We start from the raw sequence: 25,273 nt of genomic DNA, 5'->3' as shown, positions 1-25,273 counted from the left end.
GAGCGAGAGCGCGAGAAGGAGAGCGAGCGAGAGCGCGAGAAGGAGAGCGAGCGAGAGAAGGAGAGCGAGCGAGAGCGCGAGAAGGAGAGCGAGCGAGAGCGCGAGAAGGAGAGCGAGCGAGAGCGCGAGAAGGAGGGCGAGAGCGCGAGAAGGAGAGGGAGCGAGAGCGCGAGAAGGAGAGCGAGCGAGAGCGCGAGAAGGAGAGAGAGCGAGCGAGAGAAGGAGAGCGAGAGCGCGAGAAGAGCGAGCGAGAGCGCGAGAAGGAGAGCGAGCGCGAGGAGAGCGAGCGCGAGCGCAAGGAGAGCGAGCGAGAGCGCGAGGAGAACGAGCGAGAGCGCGAGAAGGAGAACGAGCGAGAGCGCGAGAAGGAGAACGAGCGAGAGCGCGAGAAGGAGAGCGAGCGAGAGCGCGAGAAGGAGAGCGAGCGAGAGCGCGAGAAGGAGAGCGAGCGAGAGAAGGAGAGCGAGCGAGAGCGCGAGAAGGAGAGCGAGCGAGAGCGCGAGAAGGAGAGCGAGCGAGAGCGCGAGAAGGAGAGCGAGAGCGCGAAAAGGAGAGCGAGCGAGAGCGCGAGAAGGAGAACGAGCGAGAGCGCGAGAAGGAGAACGAGCGAGAGCGCGAGAAGGAGAGCGAGCGAGAGCGCGAGAAGGAGAGCGAGCGAGAGCGCGAGAAGGAGAGCGAGCGAGAGCGCGAGAAGGAGAGCGAGCGAGAGCGCGAGAAGGAGAGCGAGCGAGAGCGCGAGAAGGAGAGCGAGAGCGCGAAAAGGAGAGCGAGCGAGAGCGCGAGAAGGAGAGCGAGCGAGAGCGCGAGAAGGAGAGCGAGCGAGAGCGCGAGAAGGAGAGCGAGCGAGAGCGCGAGAAGGAGAGCGAGCGAGAGCGCGAGAAGGAGAGCGAGCGAGAGCGCGAGAAGGAGAGCGAGCGAGAGCGCGAGAAGGAGAGCGAGCGAGAGCGCGAGAAGGAGAGCGAGCGAGAGCGCGAGAAGGAGAGCGAGCGAGAGCGCGAGAAGGAGAGCGAGCGAGAGCGCGAGAAGGAGAGCGAGCGAGAGCGCGAGAAGGAGAGCGAGCGAGAGCGCGAGAAGGAGAGCGAGCGAGAGCGCGAGAAGGAGAGCGAGCGAGAGCGCGAGAAGGAGAGCGAGCGAGAGCGCGAGAAGGAGAGCGAGCGAGAGCGCGAGAAGGAGAGCGAGAGCGCGAGAAGAAGAGCGAGAGCGCGAGAAGGAGAGCGAGAGCGCGAGAAGAAGAGCGAGAGCGCGAGAAGGAGAGTGCGAGAAGGAGAGCGAGAGCACGAGAAGAAGAGCGAGAGCGCGAGAAGGAGAGTGCGAGAAGGAGAGCGAGAGTGCGAGAAGAAGAGCGAGAGCGCGAGAAGGAGAGCGCGAGAAGGAGAGCGAGAGCGCGAGAAGAAGAGCAAGAGCGCGAGAAGAAGAGCGAGAGCGCGAGAAGGAGAGTGCGAGAAGGAGAGCGAGAGCACGAGGAGAGCGAGAGCGCGAGGAGAGCGAGAGCGCGAGAAGGAGAGCGAGAGCGCGAGGAGAGCGCGAGAAGGAGAGCGAGAGCGCGAGAAGGAGAGCGAGAGCGCGAGAAGGAGAGCGAGAGCGCGAGAAGGAGAGCGAGCGCGAGAAGGAGAGCGAGCGCCAGAAGGAGAGCGAGCGCCAGAAGGAGAGCGAGCGCCAGAAGGAGAGCGAGCGCCAGAAGGAGAGCGAGCGCCAGAAGGAGAGCGAGCGCCAGAAGGAGAGCGAGCGCCAGAAGGAGAGCGAGCGAGAAGGAGAGAGAGCGAGAGCGCGAGAAGGAGAAAGCCCGCGAGAAGGAGAGAGAGAGCGCGCGCGAGAAGGAGAGAGAGCGAGCGCGAGGAGAGAGAGAGCGAGAAGGGGAGAGAGCGAGCAAAGCATACTGCGCTTGCGCAAGGCAAGATTGTTTTGCGCACGCGTTAACTAGGGAGGAAAGCGAATCAACGGCAAGTCAATTGTGCGGCCAGCGGGGAAAAAAGGGGTTAATAAAAGACCCGAAAACACTGCCCATATGACCAAAAAAGGACCCGCCAAATTCAGGTGACAGGTTCCCTTTAAGGTTGAGATTGCAGCAGCTGCATCAGGGGATCGCTGTCATTTCCGATCATACAGTCCAATGTATCTAACCTGATGACCTAGTTGGAAGACTATCAGCGCCCAGACAATGCCGGCCTGCAGCAGACAGCGTGAATTCACAGTAAGTGATTAGTGAAGCTGTGCCCATCAATTACATATCAACATAACGGTGAGGATAAATCTAAACCACGAATGTGTGTATCGACCATTACCTGGACTAAAGGTAGTAAAGCTTTAAGGCAATGTAGGAATTTATGATAGGAAGCTAAAAAAAAAAAAGTCACATTATCCCCAGGCAAGTAGAAAAAGACAAAACACCAGAAGCAATGAAAGGGGGAAAAGCAATACTCAAGAAAACCAATAAAGAAAAAAGAAAGGACAGAGAGCGCGGGCGAGACAGACAGCGCGGGCGAGACAGACAGCGCGGGCGAGACAGACAGCGCGGGCGAGACAGACAGCGCGGGCGAGACAGACAGCGCGGGCGAGACAGACAGCGCGGGCGAGACAGACAGCGCGGGCGAGACAGACAGCGCGGGCGAGACAGAGCGAGGAAAAAGCAAGTGAGAAAAAAGCAAGAGAAAAAAAAAGCAGAGAGAAAAATGTAGAGAAAAAAACCAGAGAGAAAAACGCAGAGAGGGCACAAAAGAGAACGGGCAGGCAAGAAAGAACGGGCAGGCGAAAGAGAACAAGCAGGTGAAAGAGAACGGGCAGGCGAAAGAGAACGGGCAGGCGAAAGAGAACGGGCAGGCGAAAGAGAACGGGCAGGCGAAAGAGAACGGGCAGGCGAAAGAGAACGGGCAGGCGAAAGAGCGAAGGAGAGAGCAAAAGAGAGCACAAAAGAGACCGAGAGAAAAAGAGTGAGAAAGCAAAAGAGAAAGAGAGTGAAAGAAGCAAAGAAAAAAAAAAAGAAAGCATGAAAAAGTGAAGGAGAAAAAGTGAGAAAAAGCAAGAGAGGTAAAGAAATAGAGAAAGAGAGAGAAAGCGGAAGATAAAGAACAAGAGAAACCGAAAAAAAAAAGTTAAAATGAAAGGAAGAATAAAAGAAAGAAAACGGGACAAAGAAAAATAAACTTTTGAACTGTAAATAAATGCAAAAAACAACACATAATGCATCTATGTTATAAGGGAAATGAGAGTTACGTGTCAGCACCACGATATGCATTCGTTTTTATCTGACAATGGTATAATCACCAGGAGGAGTTTAATTACCATCTCTGTGTGAAGGCAGCCATGTTAGACGTAATCCCTATTCCCCCATGAAAAACTACAAATTGAACTTAAAATTTCAGCATCAAGTTTCTTTCCAGTATGGCTTTAGATTTCCAGACCAAAAAGAAAAAAATAGTTTTCTTATTAAAATAGCTTTTTAATAAATATGATTAGAGGTTAATAACGGCAGATATAAGGTACAAGGAAAACTCCCCAGGAGGTCACATCTATCATTTATGTATCATTTGTCTAAAAGAATTCCAACTAAAAAAAAAAAAAAAAAGCGAAAAACAACCCATTTTTTTAAGGGTCACATGAAAGAGGAAGGGGCATTCGCCAAATGCAGGATTTTTTCTTTACGACATTGGATTATTTTTATGTTTTCACAGATCAGACTTTTAGAGACGTCAATTTTTTTTCTATTTTTTTTTTGGGGGGGGGGAGATAGGAAGGTGATTCAGTTTTATGATTTGTAAAAAAATGGATGTTTTTGGTGTTTTTGTTTCAACATTTCACAAATTTTTCCACTTGACATATGTAGCAAAATTTATGGGCCATAGGAGGCTTCACTGAAAAACAAATGTGGCAATGTCGGGTGTCATTCACAAGGCTCTGCTTCTACCATGGACACAGAGCGCTACCGCCTTCCAAATTACTATGCAAATTGGATTTTTAAGTGTAATTTTATTGTTTTTCACATAAACTCATGGATGGTTTGTGTGTCTTAGGGTCACTGAAATCAATCTCAAACACTCGTGATAGTTGCCAGCTGAGCCCCAATAAAGGAAAACTACTTAAGAAGGATGTTCTAACCTTACTGAGCAGCCGCAGGTTTCAAGCATTATGGGAAAGAAAAAGGATCTCTGCTGCCGAAAGTGTCAAATTGTGCAGTGTTTTGGACAAGGTATGAAAACATTAGATGTTTCAGAAAAACGTAAGCGTGATGATCGTACTGTGAAGAGATTTGTGACCGATTCAGAGCACAGAATGGTTCGTGCAGATAGAGGCATAATAAGGAAGGTTTCTGCCAAACAAATTCTTAAGATTAGGAGAGTAGCTGATAAAATACCATTACAAAGCAGAAAACAGGTACTTGAATCTGGAGTCCCACGAACCTCAACATGTAGAATCCTCCAGAGGCTGCAGTTGAGCATAACCCTACTATTCGGCCACCCCTAAACAACCCTGGATGGGCCAAAATGGATGGTTGGTGGATGGCCACCATGTTGCAACAAGGCTGCAAAGTTAGCAAGGAGGTAACAGACTGGGTGTTCCCTAGTTATCATTCATAAACCAGTTTTTAGTATTTTTTTCGGGAGGGGGGTTGTTTTGTGTCTACTGTATATGACAAGGAGAAAAACACAAAGTTTGGAGGAACAAAGAAAATGCAGCTCAAGGATCAGGTAATGGAGGCGTCAAATAATCTAATGAATTATTATAGTATCTAAGGCCAAAAACAGTAAACATTATGAAAAATAAGTGACAAAATAACAAGCTTTATATAAATGATTGTCCCTGCCCAGAAGAGCTTACAATCTAATTGCAACTGATCAGTAAAGGTTACAAACATTTACATTGTATCAGTGTATAGAAAATAAAAAATAAGGTATCTCTACAATAGTTGAATAATAATTTTCTTTCCTCTTTAGAACTACAGTTTGTATGCAGATCTATGCATCGTCATGGTAGCAGACAACAAACAAACCCCGTGTAGTCTGATCTTGAATCACACTGTCATTTCTGTCCTCTACTTCTGCTTTAACGTTTCTAACATATGTTAGCTCTAATTATGGGAAGAAACTATATGACGGCAAGAAATCAGGACTAATTTACATAAGATTTATTTGCCTTACGTTACCATGGAGAAGTGTAAGCAAAAAACAACATTTTTATTGCAAAGGTGCTTAATTTTTTTTTCTTAAAAGGTAAAAATGGCCAAAGAAAAACTTAAATAAAAAAAACAGATAATTTTAAAAAACATGTAAAATATTTGTGTGTGTACTTTCAGTATATATTATAAACACATACAATACAGACCAAAAGTTTGGACACTTTCTCATTTAAAGATTTTTCTGTATTTTCAGGACTATGAAAATTGTACATTCACACTGAAGGCATCAAAACTATGAATTAACACATGTGGAATTATATACTTAACAAAAAAGTGTGAAACAACTGAAATTATGTCTTATATTCTAGGTTCCTCAAAGTAGCCACCTTTTGCTTTGATGACTGCTTTGCACACTCTTGGCATTCTTTTGATGAGCTACAAGAGGTAGTCACCGGGAATGGTTTTCACTTCACAGGTGTGCCCTGTCAGGTTTAATAAGTGGGATTTCTTGCCTTATAAATGGGGTTGGGACCATCAGTTGTGTTGTGCAGAAGTCTGGTGGATACACAGCTGATAGTCCTACTGAATAGACTGTTAGAATTTGTATTATGGCAAGAAAAAAGCAGCTAAGTAAAGAAAAAGAAGTGGCCATCATTACTTTAAGAAATGAAGGTCAGTCAGTCCAAAAAAATGGGCAAACTTTGAAAGTGTCCCCAAGTGCAGTGGCAAAAACCATCAAGCACTACAAAGAAACTGGCTCACATGAGGACCGCCCCAGGAAAGGAAGACCAAGAGTCACCTCTGCTTCTGAAGATAAGTTTATCCGAGTCACCAGCCTCAGAAATCGCAGGTTAACAGCAGCTCAGATTAGAGACCAGGTCAATGCCACACAGAGTTCTAGCAGCAGACACATCTCTACAACAACTGTTAGGCCGGCATCACACTGGCGTTTTAAACGGCCGAGTGCAATGCGATAAAAAAAATAAAAAAAAAAAAAAATCGCATTGTACTCGGACCAATGTTAAGCTATGGGGCAGCTCCCAGCAGCCGACTTTTTGTCGGCCGTTTTCCTCGGTCCGAGACAATGGCAGCATGCTGCGATTGTCTCGGACCGAGAAAAACTCTCGGCTCACTCGCACCGATATAAGCCTATGGGTGCGAGTGAGACAGCGCACACCACTTGGATATCATCTGAGTGATGTGCGTTATAAGCGGACCCCAGCAATGGAGGAGATGGAGAAATTCATTTCTCCGCCTCCTCCGCAGCTGTGCTCCGATCCTCCCTGTGCGAGAGAATCGGAGCACAGACGCATGACACTCGGCTTCTGTTCTGCTGCGAGCAGGAGCCGAGTGTCATTAGCATATCGCATCCGATGATCTCGCATCGGATGCAATACGCCAGTGTGACGCCGGCCTTAAGAGGAGACTTTGTGCAGCAGGCCTTCATGGTAAAATAGCTGCTAGGAAACCACTGCTAAGAACAGGCAACAAGCAGAAGAGACTTGTTTGGGCTAAAGAACACAAGGAATGGACAATAGACCAGTGGAAATCTGTGCTTTGGTCTGATGAGTCCAAATTTGTGATCTTTGGTTCCAACCACCGTGTCTTTGTGCGACGCAGAAAAGGTGAACGGATGGACTCTACATGCCTGGTTCCCACCGTGAAGCATGGAGGAGGAGGTGTGATGGTGTGGGGGGGCTTTGCTGGTGACACTGTTGGGGATTTATTCAAAATTGAAGGCATACTGAACCAGCATGGCTACCACAGCATCTTGCAGCGGCATGCAATTCCATCCGGTTTGCTTTTAGTTGGGCCATCATTTATTTTTCAACAGGACAATGACCCCAAACACACCTACAGGCTGTGTAAGGGCTACCTCTTGAAGCTCATCAAGAGAATGCCAAGAGTGTGAAAAGCAGTCATCAAAGCAAAAGGTGGCTACTTTGAAGAACCTAGAATATAAGACATAATTTCAGTTGTTTCACACTTTTTTGTTAAGTATATAATTACACATGTGTTAATTCATAGTTTTGATGCCTTCGGTGTGAATGTACAATTTTCATAGTCATGAAAATACAGAAAAATTTTTAAATGAGAAGGTGTGTCCAAACTTTTGGTCTGTACTGTATATAAATACATATAGCACCCCAATTGCAAAAAATTTTGGGACGCTGCAAAATGTAAAGACGCAATGATTTGGAAATCACTTATCGCTATAATTCATTCACAGCAGTTGAACGTTGGACATTTTCCACTTAATTTCAGAAGAAAAAATGAGAAATTGATGGCAACAATACATCTCCTAAAATTTAATACAAGGTTGACAAAAGACAGGAAAAGTAAGCGGCACTGATGAGAAACAGCTGAAGGGTCAATGACTGTGTATAAGGAGAGCATATTAGAGAGGCAGAGTCTCCCAGAAGCAAAGATGGTCACTAATCTGTGATCAACTACGTCTAAGAATTGTAGAATGATTTCAGAAAAATGTTACGGAATATTGCAAAGACGTTGAATATCCCACCATCTATAGGACATAATATTGTTAAAAGATTCAGATAATGGAGAAATCCATGAGCAAAAGGGAAGGCTGATTGTCAGTATTGGGTGCTCGTGATCTACAGACCCTCAGGCGGCTATGCATTAGAGGCATGATTCAGTTGTGTAAACTACTGCATGGGCTCAGGAACACCTCGAGAAACCATGGTCTGTGATTGTACCTCGCTGTGCAAGTCACAAATGTAAGTGAAAGCTCCATCATGTAAGGAAGAAGCTGTATATAATCACAATCCAGAAACACTGGCGTTTTCTCTGAGACTAAACTAATTTATAATGGACAGAGGCAAAATGGAAACCTGTTCTGTGGCCGGCTGAATCAAAATGTGAAATTCATTATGGAAACCATGAACGTCGTGTCCTGAAGACTCAGGGGTGATGGACCATCTAGATTGTTAACGAGGAGAGGGACCATCCAGCTCGTTATCGAGGAGAGGGACCATCCAGCTCGTTATCGAGGAGAGGGACCATCCAGCTCGTTATCGAGGAGAGGGACCATCCAGCTCGTTATCGAGGAGAGGGACCATCCAAGCTTGTAATCGAGGAGAGGAACCATCCAGCTTATTATAGAAGAGAGGAACCATCCAGCTTATTATAGAGGAGAGGGACCATCCAGCTCGTTATCGAGGAGAGGGACCATCCAGCTCGTTATCGAGGAGAGGGACCATCCAGCTCGTTATCGAGGAGAGGGACCATCCAGCTCGTTATTGAGGAGAGGGACCATCCAGCTCATCATCGAGGAGAGGGACCATCCAGCTCGTTATCGAGGAGAGGGACCATCCAGCTTGTAATCGAGGAGAGGAACCATCCAGCTTATTATAGAAGAGAGGAACCATCCAGCTTATTATAGAGGAGAGGGACCATCTAGCTGGTTATCAAGGAGAGGGACCATCCAGCTTGTTACTGAGGAGAGGAACCATCCAGCTTATTACAGAGAGGAACCATCCAGCTTATTATAGAGGAGAGGGACCATCTAGCTGGTTATCGAGGAGAGGGACCATCCAGCTTGTTATTGAGGACAGGCACCATCCAGCTTGCTATGGAAATGACAGCCCATCCAGATGGTTTTCGAGGAGAACATCCAGCTTATCATCGAGGATAGGGACCATCCAGCGTGTTATAGAGAAGAATCATCCAGCTTCTTATCGAGGAGAGGGACCATCCAGCTTCTTATCAAGGAGAGGGACCATCCAGCTTCTTATCGACAGACCATCCAGCTTGATATCAGATATCAGAGCACAGTTCTGTATCTCATGTGGTTGGGGCTGCACTAGTGCCTATGGCAGAAGCAGATCACATATGAATCTCGCCGCCAGTGCTGAGCTTTATATAGAGGGGTTAGAACAACATTTGCTCCATCCAGAGAACGTCTATTTCAGGGAAAGTCTTATATATTTCAGCAGATGTTGGTAAACCAAACACTGCACCCATCAGAGCAGAGCGGGTCCGCTGAGGAAGAGATTGGGTGATGACCCGGCCGCCTGCAGTTCGGACCTTACACCAATATAAAATATAGGCTCATTACGAAACAAAAAACGGCAAAGACCCCGAACTGTGGAAGAGTGAGAATCTGACAAGAACCGGACAACGTTCCTCTATTGAAACTCCAGCGATCATCTCCTCACTTCCCCGACGTTTACAGACTGTTTTACAGAGAAGAGGGGACACTACACAATAGTGGACACGACACGGCACGGGCATGACTTTAATGAAATTAGTCGCTGCCATCGATTTCTAAATGAACTACTTTATTCAAATGAAATGGAAAAATGTCCAACATTCAACTTCTGATCTGTTCCAAGTTCTGCTGTGAATAAAATATGGCGATGAGAGATTTCCAAACCATTGCATCCTTATTGTTTACATCTTACACAGCGCCCGACACACTCACACATATACACAGCATGATCACACTACAAATGTAACATTACAGCATGACCTAATGATACACTTACTACGCATCTTTTACATAATCAATTCAATTTTCATCATTTACTATAGAACTATAAAAATAAATAAAAGTGAAAAAATATGAAAATATAGAAGGAATGTCCCAAATTCTCACATTTAGCACAAAACACCTGTAATACTGACTGATTTATTTCTGAACCAGTATTGGATACTATTTTTTTAAGTCTTTTTCAGCTTATATCTCCACATATAAATAGTTGCTTTACCTCTCGTATACAGAAGTGTTACATCCAGAGGTGCACTTCTAATTCAGCCGGCTGCTGGTCACCTCCGATTGTGGTGCAGAGAGGGGAAAAAATCTCCCAAACTACAAGGTAACATGGCCCCTGCGGAGGCTAGACAAGTAAAGCGAGGTATTTGTAAATGTATATATAGACATGAGAAAGGGTGAGGGGCACGGGGGGCCGATGTGCAATACCAGGAGCACGTACAGCCCCCTCACTTGTGCAGGAAAAAAGCTTTTGCATCAGTAACAGGCACTGATTTAAGGTTCGGTAAGGTACAGCCCTGTAGTGGGTCCGCACTCGCCCATTTCATACCTCTTCCTGATTTGCAGGCTTTTCAGTGGCTTTCTGCTTCTTTTCAGCATCCTCCAGGACCACGGCTTTCGAGGCCAAAAAACCTTCAATGAAAATGAAAACCTACTGTTAAGATACAAGTACAAGATCATCACCTTATAAAGACAATTATACTTAATCTCTCCGACGCCCTTGCTTCAATTTAAGTGACTACCCAGATCCCATTGGTCAATATCAAAATTGCTGCTCGGCCAATTACAATGATCCACTATTCACAATTGTTGATGTCTTAGCTCACCTCCTCCTCCTGTACAATAACTGATAACTTCTATATAGAGTAGAAAACACAGGATCCACCATTCACAATAGGTGATGTCACAGCTCACCTCCTCCTCCTGTACAAAGACTGATAACCCCTCTATATACAGCAGATAACACAGGATCCACCATTCACAATAGGTGATGTCACAGCTCACCTCCTCCTCCTGTACAATGACTGATAACTTCTATATAGAGTAGAAAACACAGCATCCACCATTCACCATGGGTGATGTCACAGCTCACCTCCTCCTCCTGTACAATGACTGATAACACCTCTATATACAGTAGATAACACAGGATCCACCATTCACAATAGGTGATGTCATAACTCACCTCCTCCTCCTGTACAATGACTGATAACACCTCTATATAGAGTAGATAACAGGATCCATTATTCACAGTAGGTGATGTCACAGCTCACCTCCTCCTCCTGCTGTACATTGACTGATAACACCTCTATATACAGTAGATAACACAGGATCCACCATTCACAATAGGTGATGTCACAGCTCACCTCCTCCTCCTGTACAATGACTAACAACACCTCTATATACTGTAGAAAACACAGGATACACCATTCACAATAGGTCATGTCACAGCTCACCTCCTCCTCCTGCTGTACAATGACTGATAACACTTCTATATACAGTAGATAACACAGGAGCCACCATTCACAATAGGTGATGTCACAGCTCACCTCCTCCTCCTGTGCAATGACTGATAACACCTCTATATACAGTAGATGATACAGGATCCACCATTCACAGGTGATGTCACAGCTTACCTCCTCCCCTTCTCTTCACAATGATCTTTGCACACACATTAGATGCTTCAATACCAAACATAAGATCAGGGACTGTACACTGCTGTTAATGTACGTGTTGTCTCCCGAAACAACAGCTAGTTTAAAAACAACAGGGATTTTTGTGTACTTACCGTAAAATCCTTTTCTCTGAGCCACTCATTGGGGGACACAGGACCATGGGCTTATGCTACTGCCACTAGGAGGCTGACATTAAGTAGAAAAAAGATCAGCTCCTTCTCTGCAGTATAAACCACACAAACTGGCTCCAGCCGAACCAGTTCCGTGACAAAGCAGTAGGAAAAAACAAGAACATTATACTAGAGTATACTAACGTCAAACCAAAAAACACACTCAAGCCGTAAGGCCAACAGGGTGGGTGCTGTGTCCCCCAATGAGTGGCTTGGAGAAAAGGATTTTACATTGAGTACACAAAAATCCGTTTCTCCTTTGTCTCATTGGGGGACACAGGACAATGGGATGTCTTAAAGCAGTCCTTGGGTGGGAAACTGACCGGACAGACTAAACCTCACGCCCCAGCTGCCTAGAGGTGCGTTACCGCAGCCTGCAAGATTCGTCTTCCAAGGTTCACATCTGCTGAGGCCTGAGTGTGAATGTTGTAGTGCTTCGAAAAGGTGTGCAGACTGGACCAAGTCGCAGCCTTGCAAACCTGTTCGCCTGACACCTGATGTCGAATGGCCCAGGCGGCCCCCACCGCCCAAATGGAGTGTGCCTTAATAGCTGCCAGGATAGGCCTGTTCCTGACACGGTAAGGCTATGTGCACACGTCAGGATTTCTTGCAGAAACCGGACATTTTCTGTAAGAAATCTGCATGCGTTTTTTTCACGTTTTTCTCGCTCTTTTTTTGCTAATTTTTTGCGTTTTTTTCCAGAGGTTCCCAATGCAATAATACAGTGGGAAATCCGCAAAATTAATGAACATGCTGCGTTTTTTTACCACTATGCTTTTTTTTTTTCGCGGAAAAAACGCAACATTTGCACAAAAATTGCGGAATGCATTATAAATGATGGGATGCATATGTATGCATTTTTAAGCATTTTTATAGCGAAAAAAAGAAAAAAAAAAAATCCTGACCGTGTGCACATAGCTTAAGACTCGAATAGCCAAGCAGATCCACCTGGCTACTGTGGACTTAGAAGCGGCGGGTTCCTTCATGTAACCCTCAGGAAGAACGAATAAGACGTCCGTCTTACGGAAGGACACCGTTTGTGAGACGTACCTTCAGAGAGCCCTCACTTGATCCAGGGTCTGAAGAGCTCCCTCGAAACAGTGCACTTGGATTGGGCAAAACGAAGGCAGGACAATGTCCTAATTAAGGTGAAAGGAAGAGACCACCTTGGGCAAGAAAGTTGGAGATGGCCTGAGAACTACATTGTCCTAGTGAAATAGGAAAGGAGCTGAAGGGGACAGGGCACCTAACACCGATACCCATCTCACTGAGGTCACTGCAAAAAGAAAAGCCACCTTCCATAAAAGGTGGGAGAGAGAGACTTCCTGCAGAGGTTCAAATAGGTACGCAAGGATAGATACGCAAGGACGCAGGTTTCTGAGTGCCAATCATGGTTCTCAAGAGAACCCGGCTTGGGTTAAAAGCCAGGATTAAACAGCCATGCCGTTAAACACAGCCCCCCCCCCCAGTTCTGGTGGTAGATCGGTCCCTGCGAGAGCAAGTCTGTACGATCCGGAAGACATCAGGGAACGTCAGCGACGAGCTGAACCATCTCCGTGTACCACGTTCGGCATGGTTCAGATTTGATCTTCCTGATGAACTTCAGAAGCAATGGAAGCGGAGGTAACACATATGGGTGGTGGAACTGACGCTGCGGAAGAACCAGTGCATCGGCCCCAATGGCCTTTGACATGGTTAAAAGTTATTTTTTTCATTCCTATTACTTTTAGGATATTGCTAGCACTTGTTTTGCCATCCAGCTTGTCCTATTGCAAGAGGATTGTGAACATCACAGCAGGGTTTTTATACTTTCCTTCCTTAAATAAGATTCGGTTCAGGTGATCATCTAATCAGAAGCACATTAAGTAGAATGAGGAGTACTCTGGTTGGAATTCAACTGACACTGGAATGGAATGGCTGTCAGACATGTAGAGAAGCTGATTTTTATAAAACTGTGCAGTGGTCTCTTTATTTTTGCCAAAGCTGTATATGCATGTATATATACACTGTGTGCAGAATTATTAGGCAAGTTGTATTTTAGAGGATTCTTTTTATTATTGATCAACAACTATGTTCTCAATCAACCCAAAAGACTCAAATCCAAAGCTTAATATTTTTGGAAGTTGGAGTGGGGTTTTTTAGATTTGGCTATCATACGAGGATATGTGTTTGTGCAGGTAACTATTACTGTGCAGAATTATTAGACAACTTAATAAAAAACAAATATATTCCCATCTCACTTGTTTATTTTCACCAGGTAAACCAATATAACTGCACAAAATTTAGAAATAAACATTTCTGACATGCAAAAACCAAACCCCCCAAAATGAATAAACCATATTTCCCTTTCTTTATGATGACACTCAGCAGCCTCCATCCATAGATTCTGTCAGGTGCTTGATCTGTTTACGACCAACATTGCGTGCAGCGGCCACCACAGCCTCCAGACACTGTTCCGAGAGGTGGACTGTTCTCCCTCCCTGTAGATCTCACATTTTATGAGGGACCACAGGTTCTCTATGGGGTTCAGATCAGGTGAACAAGGGAAGGGGGCCATGTCATTATTTTTTCTTCTCCGAGACCTTTACTGGCCAGCCACGCTGTGGAATAGTTGGAGGCATGTGATGGAGCATTGTCCTGCATGAAAATCATGTTTTTCTTGAACGATACCGACTTCTTCCAGTACCACTGCTTGAAGAAGTTGTCTTCCAGAAACTGGCAGTAGGTCTGGGAGTTGAGCTTCACTCCATCCTCAACCCGAAAAGGTCCCACAAGTTCATCTTTGATGATACCAGCCCATACCAGTACCCCACCTCCACCTTGCTGGTGTCTGAGTCGGAGTGGAGCTCTCTGCCCTTTACTGATCCAGCCTCTGGCCCGTCCATCTGGCCCATCAAGAGTCACTCTCATTTCATCAGTCCATAAAACCTTTGAAAAGTCAGCCTTAAGATATTTCTTGGCCCAGTCTTGACGTTTTATCTTATGTTTCTTGTTCAGAGGTGGTCGTTTTTCAGCCTCCTTACCTTGGCCATGTCCCTGAGTATCGCACACCTTGTGCTTTTTGTTACTCCAGTAACGTTGCAGCTCTGAAATATGGCAAAACTGGTGGCAAATGGCATCTTGGCAGCTTCACACTTGATTTTCCTTAACTCACGGGCAGTTATTTTGCTCCTTTTTTGCCCAACACGCTTCTTGCGACCCTGTTGGCTATTTGCCATGAAACGCTTGATTGTTCGGTGATCACGCTTCAAAAGTTTGGCAATTTCAAGACTGCTGCATCCCTCTGCAAGACATCTCACAATTTTGGACTTTTCAGAGCCCGTCAAATCTCTCTTCTGACCCATTTTGCCAAAGGAAAGGAAGTTTCCTAATAATTAAGCACACCTTATATAGGGTTTTGATGTCAATTTCATCAACACCCCTCCTCATTACAGAGATGCACATCACCTGATTTACTGTATTGGTAGTTGGCTCTCAGGCCTGAACAGCTTGGAGTAGGACAACATGTATAAAAAGTATCATGGGATCCAAATACAACTTGCCTAATAATTCTGCACACAGTGTGTATGTATATATAAGTGAGCGGGGCTCTGTTGAGGTCAGTATACGAGAAGTGGAGAATGTCACCATGTGCTGTGGCCCCCCACTTGCACATGAAGAGCGCTGCCGGTGGAAAGATGGCCACTGAAGAACCAGGAAGTCTCGTCCTGTGCGAGATACAGTAAGGTTAAAGAGGGCAGTGACTGCACTAATATCTCCTGGATTGTGGCCGGCGAAAGATGGCAGCTGAGATTCACAGAGGGAAGTCTTGCCAGGAGCAAGACGCGCCAAGGGGAGAGAGGAGGTGGCACCACTATTTCCAAAAAGTGGACGGGGCACAGCCGCGACATCATGCCCAGGGGAAGGCCCAAGCCAGGACAGTATGAACCGCTCCTGCTCAGGTCAGCTGCTTTATGGACGGTGCAGGGAACCCTCAATCCACCATCCCTTTACCAGGGAGGTGGAGAGAGACCATCCGCCCTCCATTCATCACCACTGTTCAGTCAGTGGCGATGCAGTGGGGGCCGCACAGACACCATAAGAGCCTCTGTACATCCAAAGGATTCAATCCCCCTAGGATGAAACACGCCTGTGGTCCGGCAAGGTAAGCCTGGATGCAGAGGGGGGTACATGGAGGCGACACTCCATGTGCCCATCTGTTGAAGGTGTGGGGCCAGCGGTGCCCTGAAGCGACCCGTCGCCCCTAACATCTCAGGCATGGAGAAAAAACGTTGCAGGAGGGTGTAAGTGGAGGCGACACTCCACGTTCCCACCTGTTGTAGGTTTGGGGAGAGCGAAGCCCTTAAGGGATCCGTCGCCCCTGTAATCCACGAAGATGTTGAAGAAAACATAAAAATGAAAAAATAAAAAAAGCTATAGATGTGGTCTGAAGATCAAAGCAGTTGCCTCCTACTGACACCAAGCACGGACTGGTTCGGCTGGGGCCAGTGTGTGGTGTATACTGCCGAGGAGGAGCTCATCTTTTTGTGTCCACGTAGTGTCAGACTCCTGGTGGCAGCAGCATAACACCATGGTCCTGTGCCCCCCAATGAGGCGAAGGAAAAAAATCACAATTTTAATGAGAACTGTGATATGGACAACAAAAAAAAACATTACCAAAAATGTTTAATACATGTAGCACAACAGGCCATTTTTCGGATGACACATTCCTTTTAAAAGTCTTTTATTAAAGGAAAATAACTGGCAGAACAATGATTGGTAAGAATTGTTGTTCGCCATCGTCTCATGTAATCAAGGCAGCAATCAACCAAAGAATATGACATTTATTGAATGATCGCCTCTTCGAGCTAAACCACTACCTCACCCCGTCTATAAAGGTCCTTAGAGAAATGCAGGCCACGTGTATAAGTCTCCGCTAGTGGATCACACATTACTGCATGAAAACTTCTCTTCCTTTTTCTCTCATGACAACTTTCCCTTTAAATAGCAGAAACAATTGCTGCACAAGTGCAGAATATTGATTCTTTCTTTCCCAGTCTTCAATGTTCTCTTACACTATTGGACTCTCCAGTAGAGATAAGTGATCCAGATCTTGGCGGTCATTGCACTTCTGAGAGCGGGTCTCGAGTGGTAGCTAAGTAAATCTCCAGCGCTGCGCCTTCTCCGAACAAGCGGAGGACGTGTAAGTGCAGGAAAATATTGAAACGGGAAGAGCATTGCAGATGCAATAATAAATCATTTGCCATATCTTATATATTAACCCTTTCAGCTTCTGGTACTACTTTTGCTTAATTAACATGTACGTTAAAAAAAAAAAAAAAGTTCACACCAGCAGTTTTCTGTCAATAACGAGAAGCCACGGTGACCGTACCACACAAAACGATGCAAGCTAAATGTCAAGGGCTCCCTAGATGAGGTGGGTCCTCTAAGCCCAAGGTCCGGGTGGGCACACAGGCATCAGTATATCAGACAGGTGAAGCACGCAGGACACAGATATTAGACAGGAGCAAGTGTCTCAAAGACTGTAAGACAGGTTGCAGAGGGACTGTAAGCCACAGGCGGAAAGGAGACTTCCAGGAAGCCGCAGGCAGACACGTAGCAGAGGTCTTAGAAGACCGGCAACAAGTAGCAGAGGTCCTGGAAGACCGGGAAGAAGTAGCAGAGGTCCTGGAAGACCGGGAAGTAGCAGAGGTCCTGGAAGACCGGGAAGAAGTAGCAGAGGTCCTGGAAGACCGGGAAGAAGTAGCAGAGGTCCTGGAAGACCGGGAAGAAGTAGCAGAGGTCCTGGAAGACCGGGAAGAAGTAGCAGAGGTCCTGGAAGACCGGGAAGAAGTAGCAGAGGTCCTGGAAGACCGGGAAGAAGTAGCAGAGGTCCTGGAAGACCGGGAAGAAGTAGCAGAGGTCCTGGAAGACCAGGAAGAAGTAGCAGAGATCCTGGAAGACCGGGAAGAAGTAGCAGAGGTACTGGAAGACCGAGAAGAAGTAGCAGAGGTCCTGGAAGACGTAGCAGAGGTCCTGGAAGACCGGGAAGAAGTAGCAGATGTCCTGGAAGACCGGGAAGAAGTAGCAGAGGTCCTGGAAGACCGGGAAGAAGTAGCAGAGGTCCTGGAAGACCGGGAAGAAGTAGCAGAGGTCTTGGAAGACCGGGAAGAAGTTGCAGAGGTCTTGGAAGACCGGGAAGAAGTAGCAGAGGTCCTGGAAGACCGGGAAGAAGTTGCAGAGGTCCTGGAAGACCGGGAAGAAGTTGCAGAGGTCCTGGAAGACCGTGAAGAAGTTGCAGAGGTCCTGGAAGACCAGGAACAAATAGCCAAGGTACTGGACATCATAAGCAGACCGGAGACATCCAGGAGTCTGCAGACAGATATTAGAGTCACGTGTCTGCCTGCGTCTTCCGGGATGTCTCCTGCCCACCTGCCATTTTCAAGTACCTCTTCTACATGTCTGTAGTGTACCGAATGTCTTCCAGTATCTCTAATATCAATCTGCGTTCTCCAGGATGTCTCATGCCTGCCTGCGGCTTTCAGTACCTCTGCTAACGGTCACCTGCCTGTTGTGTTCTCATTCGTCGGCGGCACCGATGCCCATGCCCCATGTACCCACCTGGACCTTGGTAAATGGGGACAGAACAATTGCTACTATGATGGCTCTTTGTCCTCTGCCATTGGCATATTGTCAGCAGCACATCACCGGTGTACACAAGAATATGTGCTGCCAATGACAATGATTCTTAGGCCTGCGTAAAACAATCAAGTCAGAGGACAATCTAGCTGGCTGCTGGCAAATCTCTGCCCTATGTACAAAGGCCAATGCTCGGACGATTATTGGTCCATGTAAAGGGGACTTTTGAACCCACTTTATCTGATCAGCAAATTAATGTTTTTCAGCTGTCATCCCACATTAACAAGTACAAATTTAATTTTGTCAATTCATTCCTATAATTCCAGGAGGAATAACAGAGGAACGTCACAATGCATAATTTTCATAAAATATGTTACAGAGATGGTATTTTAATGGGAAATCCAAATGTTCACTAAAGCAGACGGGTCAGAGAGCTGATAGTTCCTCTAACCTCTTAAAGGAAATCTGTCAGCAGGTTTTGCAATGTAATCTGACAGCAACATGATTTAGGAACAGAGACCCTGGTTCCAGCGATGTGTCACTTAGTTTATTGGGTGGATTAGTTGTGATACAATCCCTGTTTTCTCTGCGGCAGATCTAGCAGAGCACGGAATTCTGAGCTGTGTATAACCCCACCCACACCACTGATTGGATGCTTTCTGTGCATAACCCCGCCCACGCCACTGATTGGATGCTTTCCGTGTACATTGTATAGACATAAAGCAGCCAATCAGTGGTGTGGGCGGGGTTGGACCAGGAGGCACTAGACACCTAGTCCTGTAGTGATAATCTCCTGCTAATAAAACGGATTGTATTGAAGCATCAAAACACAGACCAGAAATTGACATCACTAGAATCAGATTCTCTGCCCCTACATTATGCTGATTTCAGATTACATAGCAAAAACCTTCTGATAGATAACCCTTAAAGGAAGCACATTTTTTCCATAGTGATACGGTTCTATAGACTGGTCTCAAAATTAAAATGATACCTTTTTATTTTATAGAGATCCAGTGTGATAGTCATGAGAGAGAAGCCATATGCAAATTAGCCTGAAAGTGCAGCCGTGGAGTGTCACTGCACTCAAAATAAGCAGAGCAAAAAGTGCACTGACACTCCCCCTGTGCATATGGCTTCTGTGTTAGATTTCTCATGATTGACACATCAGATCTAAAAAAAAACAAAAAAAAAACACTTTTTTCTTTTAATAGGGTGCTATACCACATCTGTAAATAAAAACAGACTGACAGGTTACCTTTAAGTTTTTCTAATAGGACAATGATACAAAATCACAAGCCGACCCTTGAGATGGAGTTTTGGAGTGATCATCACAGTCTCCAGAGCCAACTTACAGGAAAATTAAAGGGGTTTTCCACTATTCGGACAGCCCTTTCTCAATTATAACATTTCACCATGCAAAATAAAAACAGCCTGTACTCGCCGTTGGTGCTGGCACTGCTCTAGCGATGTTGGCGCTGGGGTTCCCATGATAGTGCTAGGTCATGTGATCCCTGCAGTCAATCAAGGGTCAGTAATGGGCCATCTTACTTTCACTTCTTTCAGACAAAACTGACATCCGGAGAAAGTCCGAGAACAGCAGCAGTTCTGATTTCCTCCAGATATCAGTTTTGTCCAAAGGGATTGAAACTGAAGCAGCCTATTGGTGGCGGCAAAGTTCCTGTGACAGTGTTATGTGAGCCCTGCAGCCAATCAAGGGTCAGTAATGGGCCATTTCACGCTCACTCCTTTCAGACGAAATTGACATCCGGGGGAAGTCAGAGAACAGCAGCAGTTCTGATTTCTTCCCGATGTCAGTTTCGTTAAAAGGGATTGAGAGTGAAGTAGGCCAATTGTGGCCGCAGAGTTCCCGTGATATAATGTCATGGGAGCCCCGGGAGCAGACATCGCTGGAGCAGCGCGGACACCGCAGGCGAGCACATGCCCAGGATAAGACCTTACCTGTTATCTTGTTTAGCCGGGCACGCTTGGCTTGGAAAGAGCTGGCTTGGCTGATCTTCCTCTTCAGTAACACCTCGTCATCTCGCTGCTGGAGCGGCAGTTTAGGAAATTCTTCTACCGGTAATTCAATTTCTACGTTTTAAGACACTTACATTAGTTTACAGAATGAAAGTGATAAAAAAAACATTCTGAGTTAAAAAAATTTATATAATCTGATATCCAAAATGCAAGCTGCTTATGTCATAATGTAGGGGGAGAAAGGCAATTCTGATTCATAAGCTTATCAAATAATTTTCAGAACAGAAGTCCGAGACCCCACCGGTCCTCAGAATCAAGTGGCCGCAGTACCCCTTTCGTTTTAGGGAACATATAAAGAGAAAATATCCACTACTAAATACTTATAGCAGCAAAAAGTACAAAATAATCCAGCAGCTCATTTAAATCATTATCCTACGAGAGCGTAAAGAAATTGTAAATAAAATATAAATCCCAAAGGAACTAACAATGTAAAAAAAGTAAGAAACAAAGTTTTCAAAAACATAAAAAAGTAAGAAATAAATATAAAAGTTGAAATCATCTCCTTTTTTTCCCGGTTAAAAATAAAGGAACAAAAAAAATAAATAAATAAAGATATGTGGCATCGCCGTGCTGCAAAAGTATGAAATTAATTATCGTATATACTCATGTAAAAGCTGATTGAGTATAGCCGAGGCACCTACTTTTGCCACAAAAAAACTGGGAAAATGTATTGACTCGAGTATAAACCGGGTATTTATTGTCGCCTCATTCCTACCCTGGTCTGCATGGCTCCTTATCCCCATCCTGGTCTGCGTGGCTCCTCATCCCCATCCTTGTCTGCGTGGTTCCTCATCCCCATCCTTGTCTGCGTGGCTCCTCATCCCCATCCTTGTCTGCGTGGCTCCTCATCCCCATCCTTGTCTGCGTGGCTCCTCATCCCCATCCTTGTCTGCGTGGCTCCTTACTCCCATCATTGTATGCATGGCTCCTTATCCTTCATCCTTGTCTACGTGGCTCCTTACTCCCATCCTTGTCTGCGTGGCTCCTTATCCCCATCCTTCTCTGCATGGCTCCTTATCCCCATCCTTCTCTGCATGGCTCCTTATCCCCATCCTTCTCTGCATGGCTCCTTATCCCCATCCTTCTCTGCATGGCTCCTCATCCCCATCCTTCTCTGCATGGCTCCTCATCCCCATCCTTCTCTGCATGGCTCCTCATCCCCATCCTTCTCTGCATGGCTCCTCATCCCCATCCTTCTCTGCATGGCTCCTTATTCCCATCCTTGTCTGAATGGCTCCTTATCCCCATCCTTGTATGCATGGCTCCTTATCCCCATCCTGGTCTGCATGGCTCCTCATCCCCATCCTTGTCTGCATGGCTCCTTATTCCCATCCTTGTCTGCATGGCTCCTTATCCCCATCCTTGTATGCATGGCTCCTTATCCCCATCCTTGTCTGCATGGCTCCTTATCCCCATCCTTGTATGCATGGCTCCTTATCCCCATCCTTGTATGCATGGCTCCTTATCCCCATCCTTGTATAAATGGCCCACAAGAGAAAAGCATAAAAAGAAAAAAAAACATTCTTCCCTGTGCACCCTTGCCGCATCTAGTTCCGGTGCCAGAAGCTGCAGCGGCTGAGCAATCACGTGTCTCCGCTTATTAAGGGAATTAATATTGACCTCTCTCCACCTATGGCAGTGGAGAGAGGTGAATATTCATAACTTTGAAGTAGCCTGCACCCACGATAAACCGGTAGCTGCTGGAAGACTGCGGCTGCAACTGTGCGCACGCTACAAGAGAAATGAATATTCATTGCCAGTGCACAGCTGCAGACGCAGCCACCGGCTCCTGCCTCCTGTGACTCGCTGCTCCCCCTCCCCGCCATCTTCCGGGACAATGACTCGTGTATACGCTCAGAAGGGCGTTTTCAGTACAAAAAAATGTGCTGAAAAACTCAACTTAAACATGAGTATATACGGTAAGTGGGGAAAAAAAAAATATAACTTGACAAATGCATTTTTTTTTGTTTGTGGTCACTGCACCTCCCGAAAAAAAAAGTAATAATAAGCAATCAAAGCATCGTAAGTACCCAAAATTGATATCAATAAAAACATCAGCTTACCATGCAAAAGAAATAAAAAACAAGCTTCAACTCATCACCATTAACATAAAAATAGAAATGTTCATGTTCAAGTTCTCAATAAAAGGCAACAGCAAGGAATTTTTTTTTTTTTTTTTACAATATTCTAAATTTTCAACACTTAAATAAAACAATAAAAAATAGTAACTGAAGTGTTTGATATCACCGCAATGTTTCAAGGTCATTGTAGTTGCATTTTTTTTTTCACCATTTCATCACACTTGAAATTTTTCTTTTTGACATTTTTCAATATATTTCAAACAACACGAGCGATTTTTGTACCCAGGTTGCGGCTCGACGTCGGCTCCTCTTCCTTGTGGAGTAGTTCCGGAGGTTTACTGGTGGGGGCGTCTTCCTTTTTTGAAGATGCTTTTTGTATTTTTTTCTCCTCTTTAATGTCTTTATTGCTGTTAACGCTCGTCCTTGGCTTGTTGGTGGGCTTGTTCTTGGCCACGGCCGCAGCTGCTTTGACTAACGCTATCCAGTCCTGGACAAACGAGAAGTCAGTAGTTGGTATCTACAGTATACTCACTGTTATGGAGAGAAAGCATGCAGTACCTATTTCAGCCACTACACGCAATATGGCGCTGTGACACGCCCAATGGTGCAAATCCCTCCAATCCGCTGATCGGTGGGAGTCGGACCCCTACAATCAGATACTGAGGAGCCTAACCTAATGATAGGCCTCCGACATTACAATCCCATAATAACCCTTTAAGGCAGGGTAAAGTCCCATAAATAGTGACTGCGCAGGGACTTTGTGCCAGGACCCAATTACATGCAGGAAAAAGAAGGCAAGCTGGGTTAATGGTGGGCTACCTGGCCTCTGGCATCTTCTGGCATGGACTTAATGTGCATCTTCTTCAGGCATCGAATGACTCCATCATAAAACTGCACAGTATAGTTACCTGCGAGGGCAAAAAACACACGAGGTCAGCTGGGAACAGTCACAAGAAATGGAAATATTAGATAAAAATTAGGGGAAAAAAAAATAATCTCCGTAACTACGACTACAGACAATAACATCGACCTCTTTTTATCCAGTGCACATGGTCATTGATTAGCCATAAGGTTAACCCCTTCCCTTCAGAATAATTTAACATTGGATTTTTTTTCTGGGGGGTGGGGTCTGTTTCACTTAATTTATTTCCTCTTTTTCTACCAACAGCGATAACTTAAAGAAGTATTCCCATCTCCAAGATCCTATCCCAATAAGTAATAATAATATTAGCAACTACCTTCAACTAGAAATGTAGTATAGTTCTTCCGATTAGCCATGTCTCTTTCCCCATGTGCAGGCACTGCAGGACCTTAGGCATCCATGGTTACGGCCACCGATATAGTGATAGTTAGTTAGCTAGTTGCTAATGGTCGTAACCATGGATACTTAAGGTCCTGCACATGAGGAAAGACACATAGCTAATCAGAAAAACTATACAACGTTTAAATTGGAGGTATTTGCTATTATTATTACACCTATTTCATACTGAGATATGATCTTGGGAGATGGGAATACCCCTTTAAGTGTTGTATTTCATTTTAAAATTAAAAAGGCTGTCCGCTACTCTGACAACCCCTTCTCAATCCGTGTGTTTGCCCCCAATAAAATAATAACGCTTATACTCGCCTCCCGATGCTACAGGAACGTTACAGCGGTGCTCGCCCTGTCTCTCTCGGGGCTTGCATGACGTAATAATGTCATGAGAGCCCCGGGAGAACTGGCGCTGACACCGCTGGAATGGCGCAGACACCGGAGGCGAGTATTATTTTACTGGAGGAAACAGAAGGGAGTGTCCAAGTAGTGGACAAACCCTTTAAGTATAAAATATAATTTTTTATTTTCTATTTTTCTTCTATTTTAAAGCAGAGATTTTTTTTTCAGGAATGATTAATATTACCGTATATACCTCTCGCTCATCCTCATTAAATCCCAATTATAATAACTTTAATGATTTCTCGAGAAGCCCAGAACCCCAAAATAGCATTGATGGATCCCCTCGATAGCCGATCGGCACCCAATGAAAAGCATTTAAATATCGATTGACACTGGAATCTAAATGGTTAATAAGCAGCAAACAGAACCAACTCCTATCCCTCCTGGTAAAGACAGGCGCTAGCTGTATAACACAGCCGGCACCCGACGGGCGGGCAGTGACTATCATGGCTGACGACGGGGTTACTTTTCAGAACCACGAACCTTCCTTATTTATGGTTTCGATCTTGGCAGGATAATACCGACAATCGGTCCAGCGGGCCAGAACTTCTTCACCTTCTTGAAAATCCTATAATAAAAAAAAAAAAAAAAAAAAGGCGACATAATAAAATTTGGGGATCTATTTTGGAATTCCGGAACCAAGACTAATTTCGGCGATGGCTTGGGCACAATGGCCGAACCCTGCGTTCACCCTAGCAGGCTGCCACCCAAACAACCTAAGGCCCTCGTGTATCATTATGGCGTGGGGCAGGAAAGTGTGCGGTGATCACATGCGCTGTAGGGATTTCTTGATCGCCTGCAGCGGTGGCGGATACACAACGTTGGAAATAGAGAGGAGGTTTTTTTTTTTTAATTTACCTTGTGATAGCCATGAGGAGGGAAAACCTTAAAACGTCTTACAGTGATCGGTCTGTATTATACTCCAGAGCTGCATTCATAATTCTGCGGTGTAACATCTAAACATAATCAAACCTGGACGCTGACCCAAGTCTTTTACTGCCGTCACATTGATGGCTCCATAAGTGATGTTCTGCATACATTGCCATGGATCAGTAAAGTCTGTCTGAAGAGGGAGCGCTGACTGGGAGAATTGTGAGCGCAGCTCTGGAGACAACGCGAGCACAGCACGTGATCAAGCTTCGGATCAGTATAGGATACAATCTAGAGATCGCTCTTTTTACTACATTTTGCAATACTGCGAGATTACAGTATAAAAGTGCAAGTGAGCAAAAAGGATTAAGTGAAAAATAATAAGTAAAAAAAAAAAACTAAAAACAATAAAAACTGGAATAACCCCCACCCTTGTTCCACATCTGATAAAACATGAAAAAAATACACATTTGATATCGTCCGATCT

The 25,273-nt window shown here is 45.4% G+C and overlaps 1 protein-coding gene across 1 annotated transcript in view; it reads right to left on the bottom strand.

Annotated features, from left to right (window-relative positions):
• PHF20L1 (PHD finger protein 20 like 1) overlaps positions 1–25,273 on the bottom strand; it is a 110,131-nt gene that overhangs the window by 58,092 nt on the left and 26,766 nt on the right. The window contains exons 4-8 of the mRNA XM_069731936.1: positions 24,400–24,484; positions 23,022–23,110; positions 22,485–22,689; positions 20,044–20,175; positions 10,174–10,256 (exon numbers count right to left, since the gene is read on the bottom strand). Of these exons, the coding sequence (XP_069588037.1) occupies positions 10,174–10,256; positions 20,044–20,175; positions 22,485–22,689; positions 23,022–23,110; positions 24,400–24,484 (594 nt within the window). The remainder of the gene's footprint in view (positions 1–10,173; positions 10,257–20,043; positions 20,176–22,484; positions 22,690–23,021; positions 23,111–24,399; positions 24,485–25,273) is intronic.

The sequence above is a fragment of the Ranitomeya imitator genome, chromosome 6 (genome assembly GCF_032444005.1).
Source record: "Ranitomeya imitator isolate aRanImi1 chromosome 6, aRanImi1.pri, whole genome shotgun sequence".
Classification (NCBI taxonomy): domain Eukaryota; kingdom Metazoa; phylum Chordata; class Amphibia; order Anura; family Dendrobatidae; genus Ranitomeya; species Ranitomeya imitator.
This window is presented reverse-complemented; position numbering and strand designations above follow the sequence as displayed.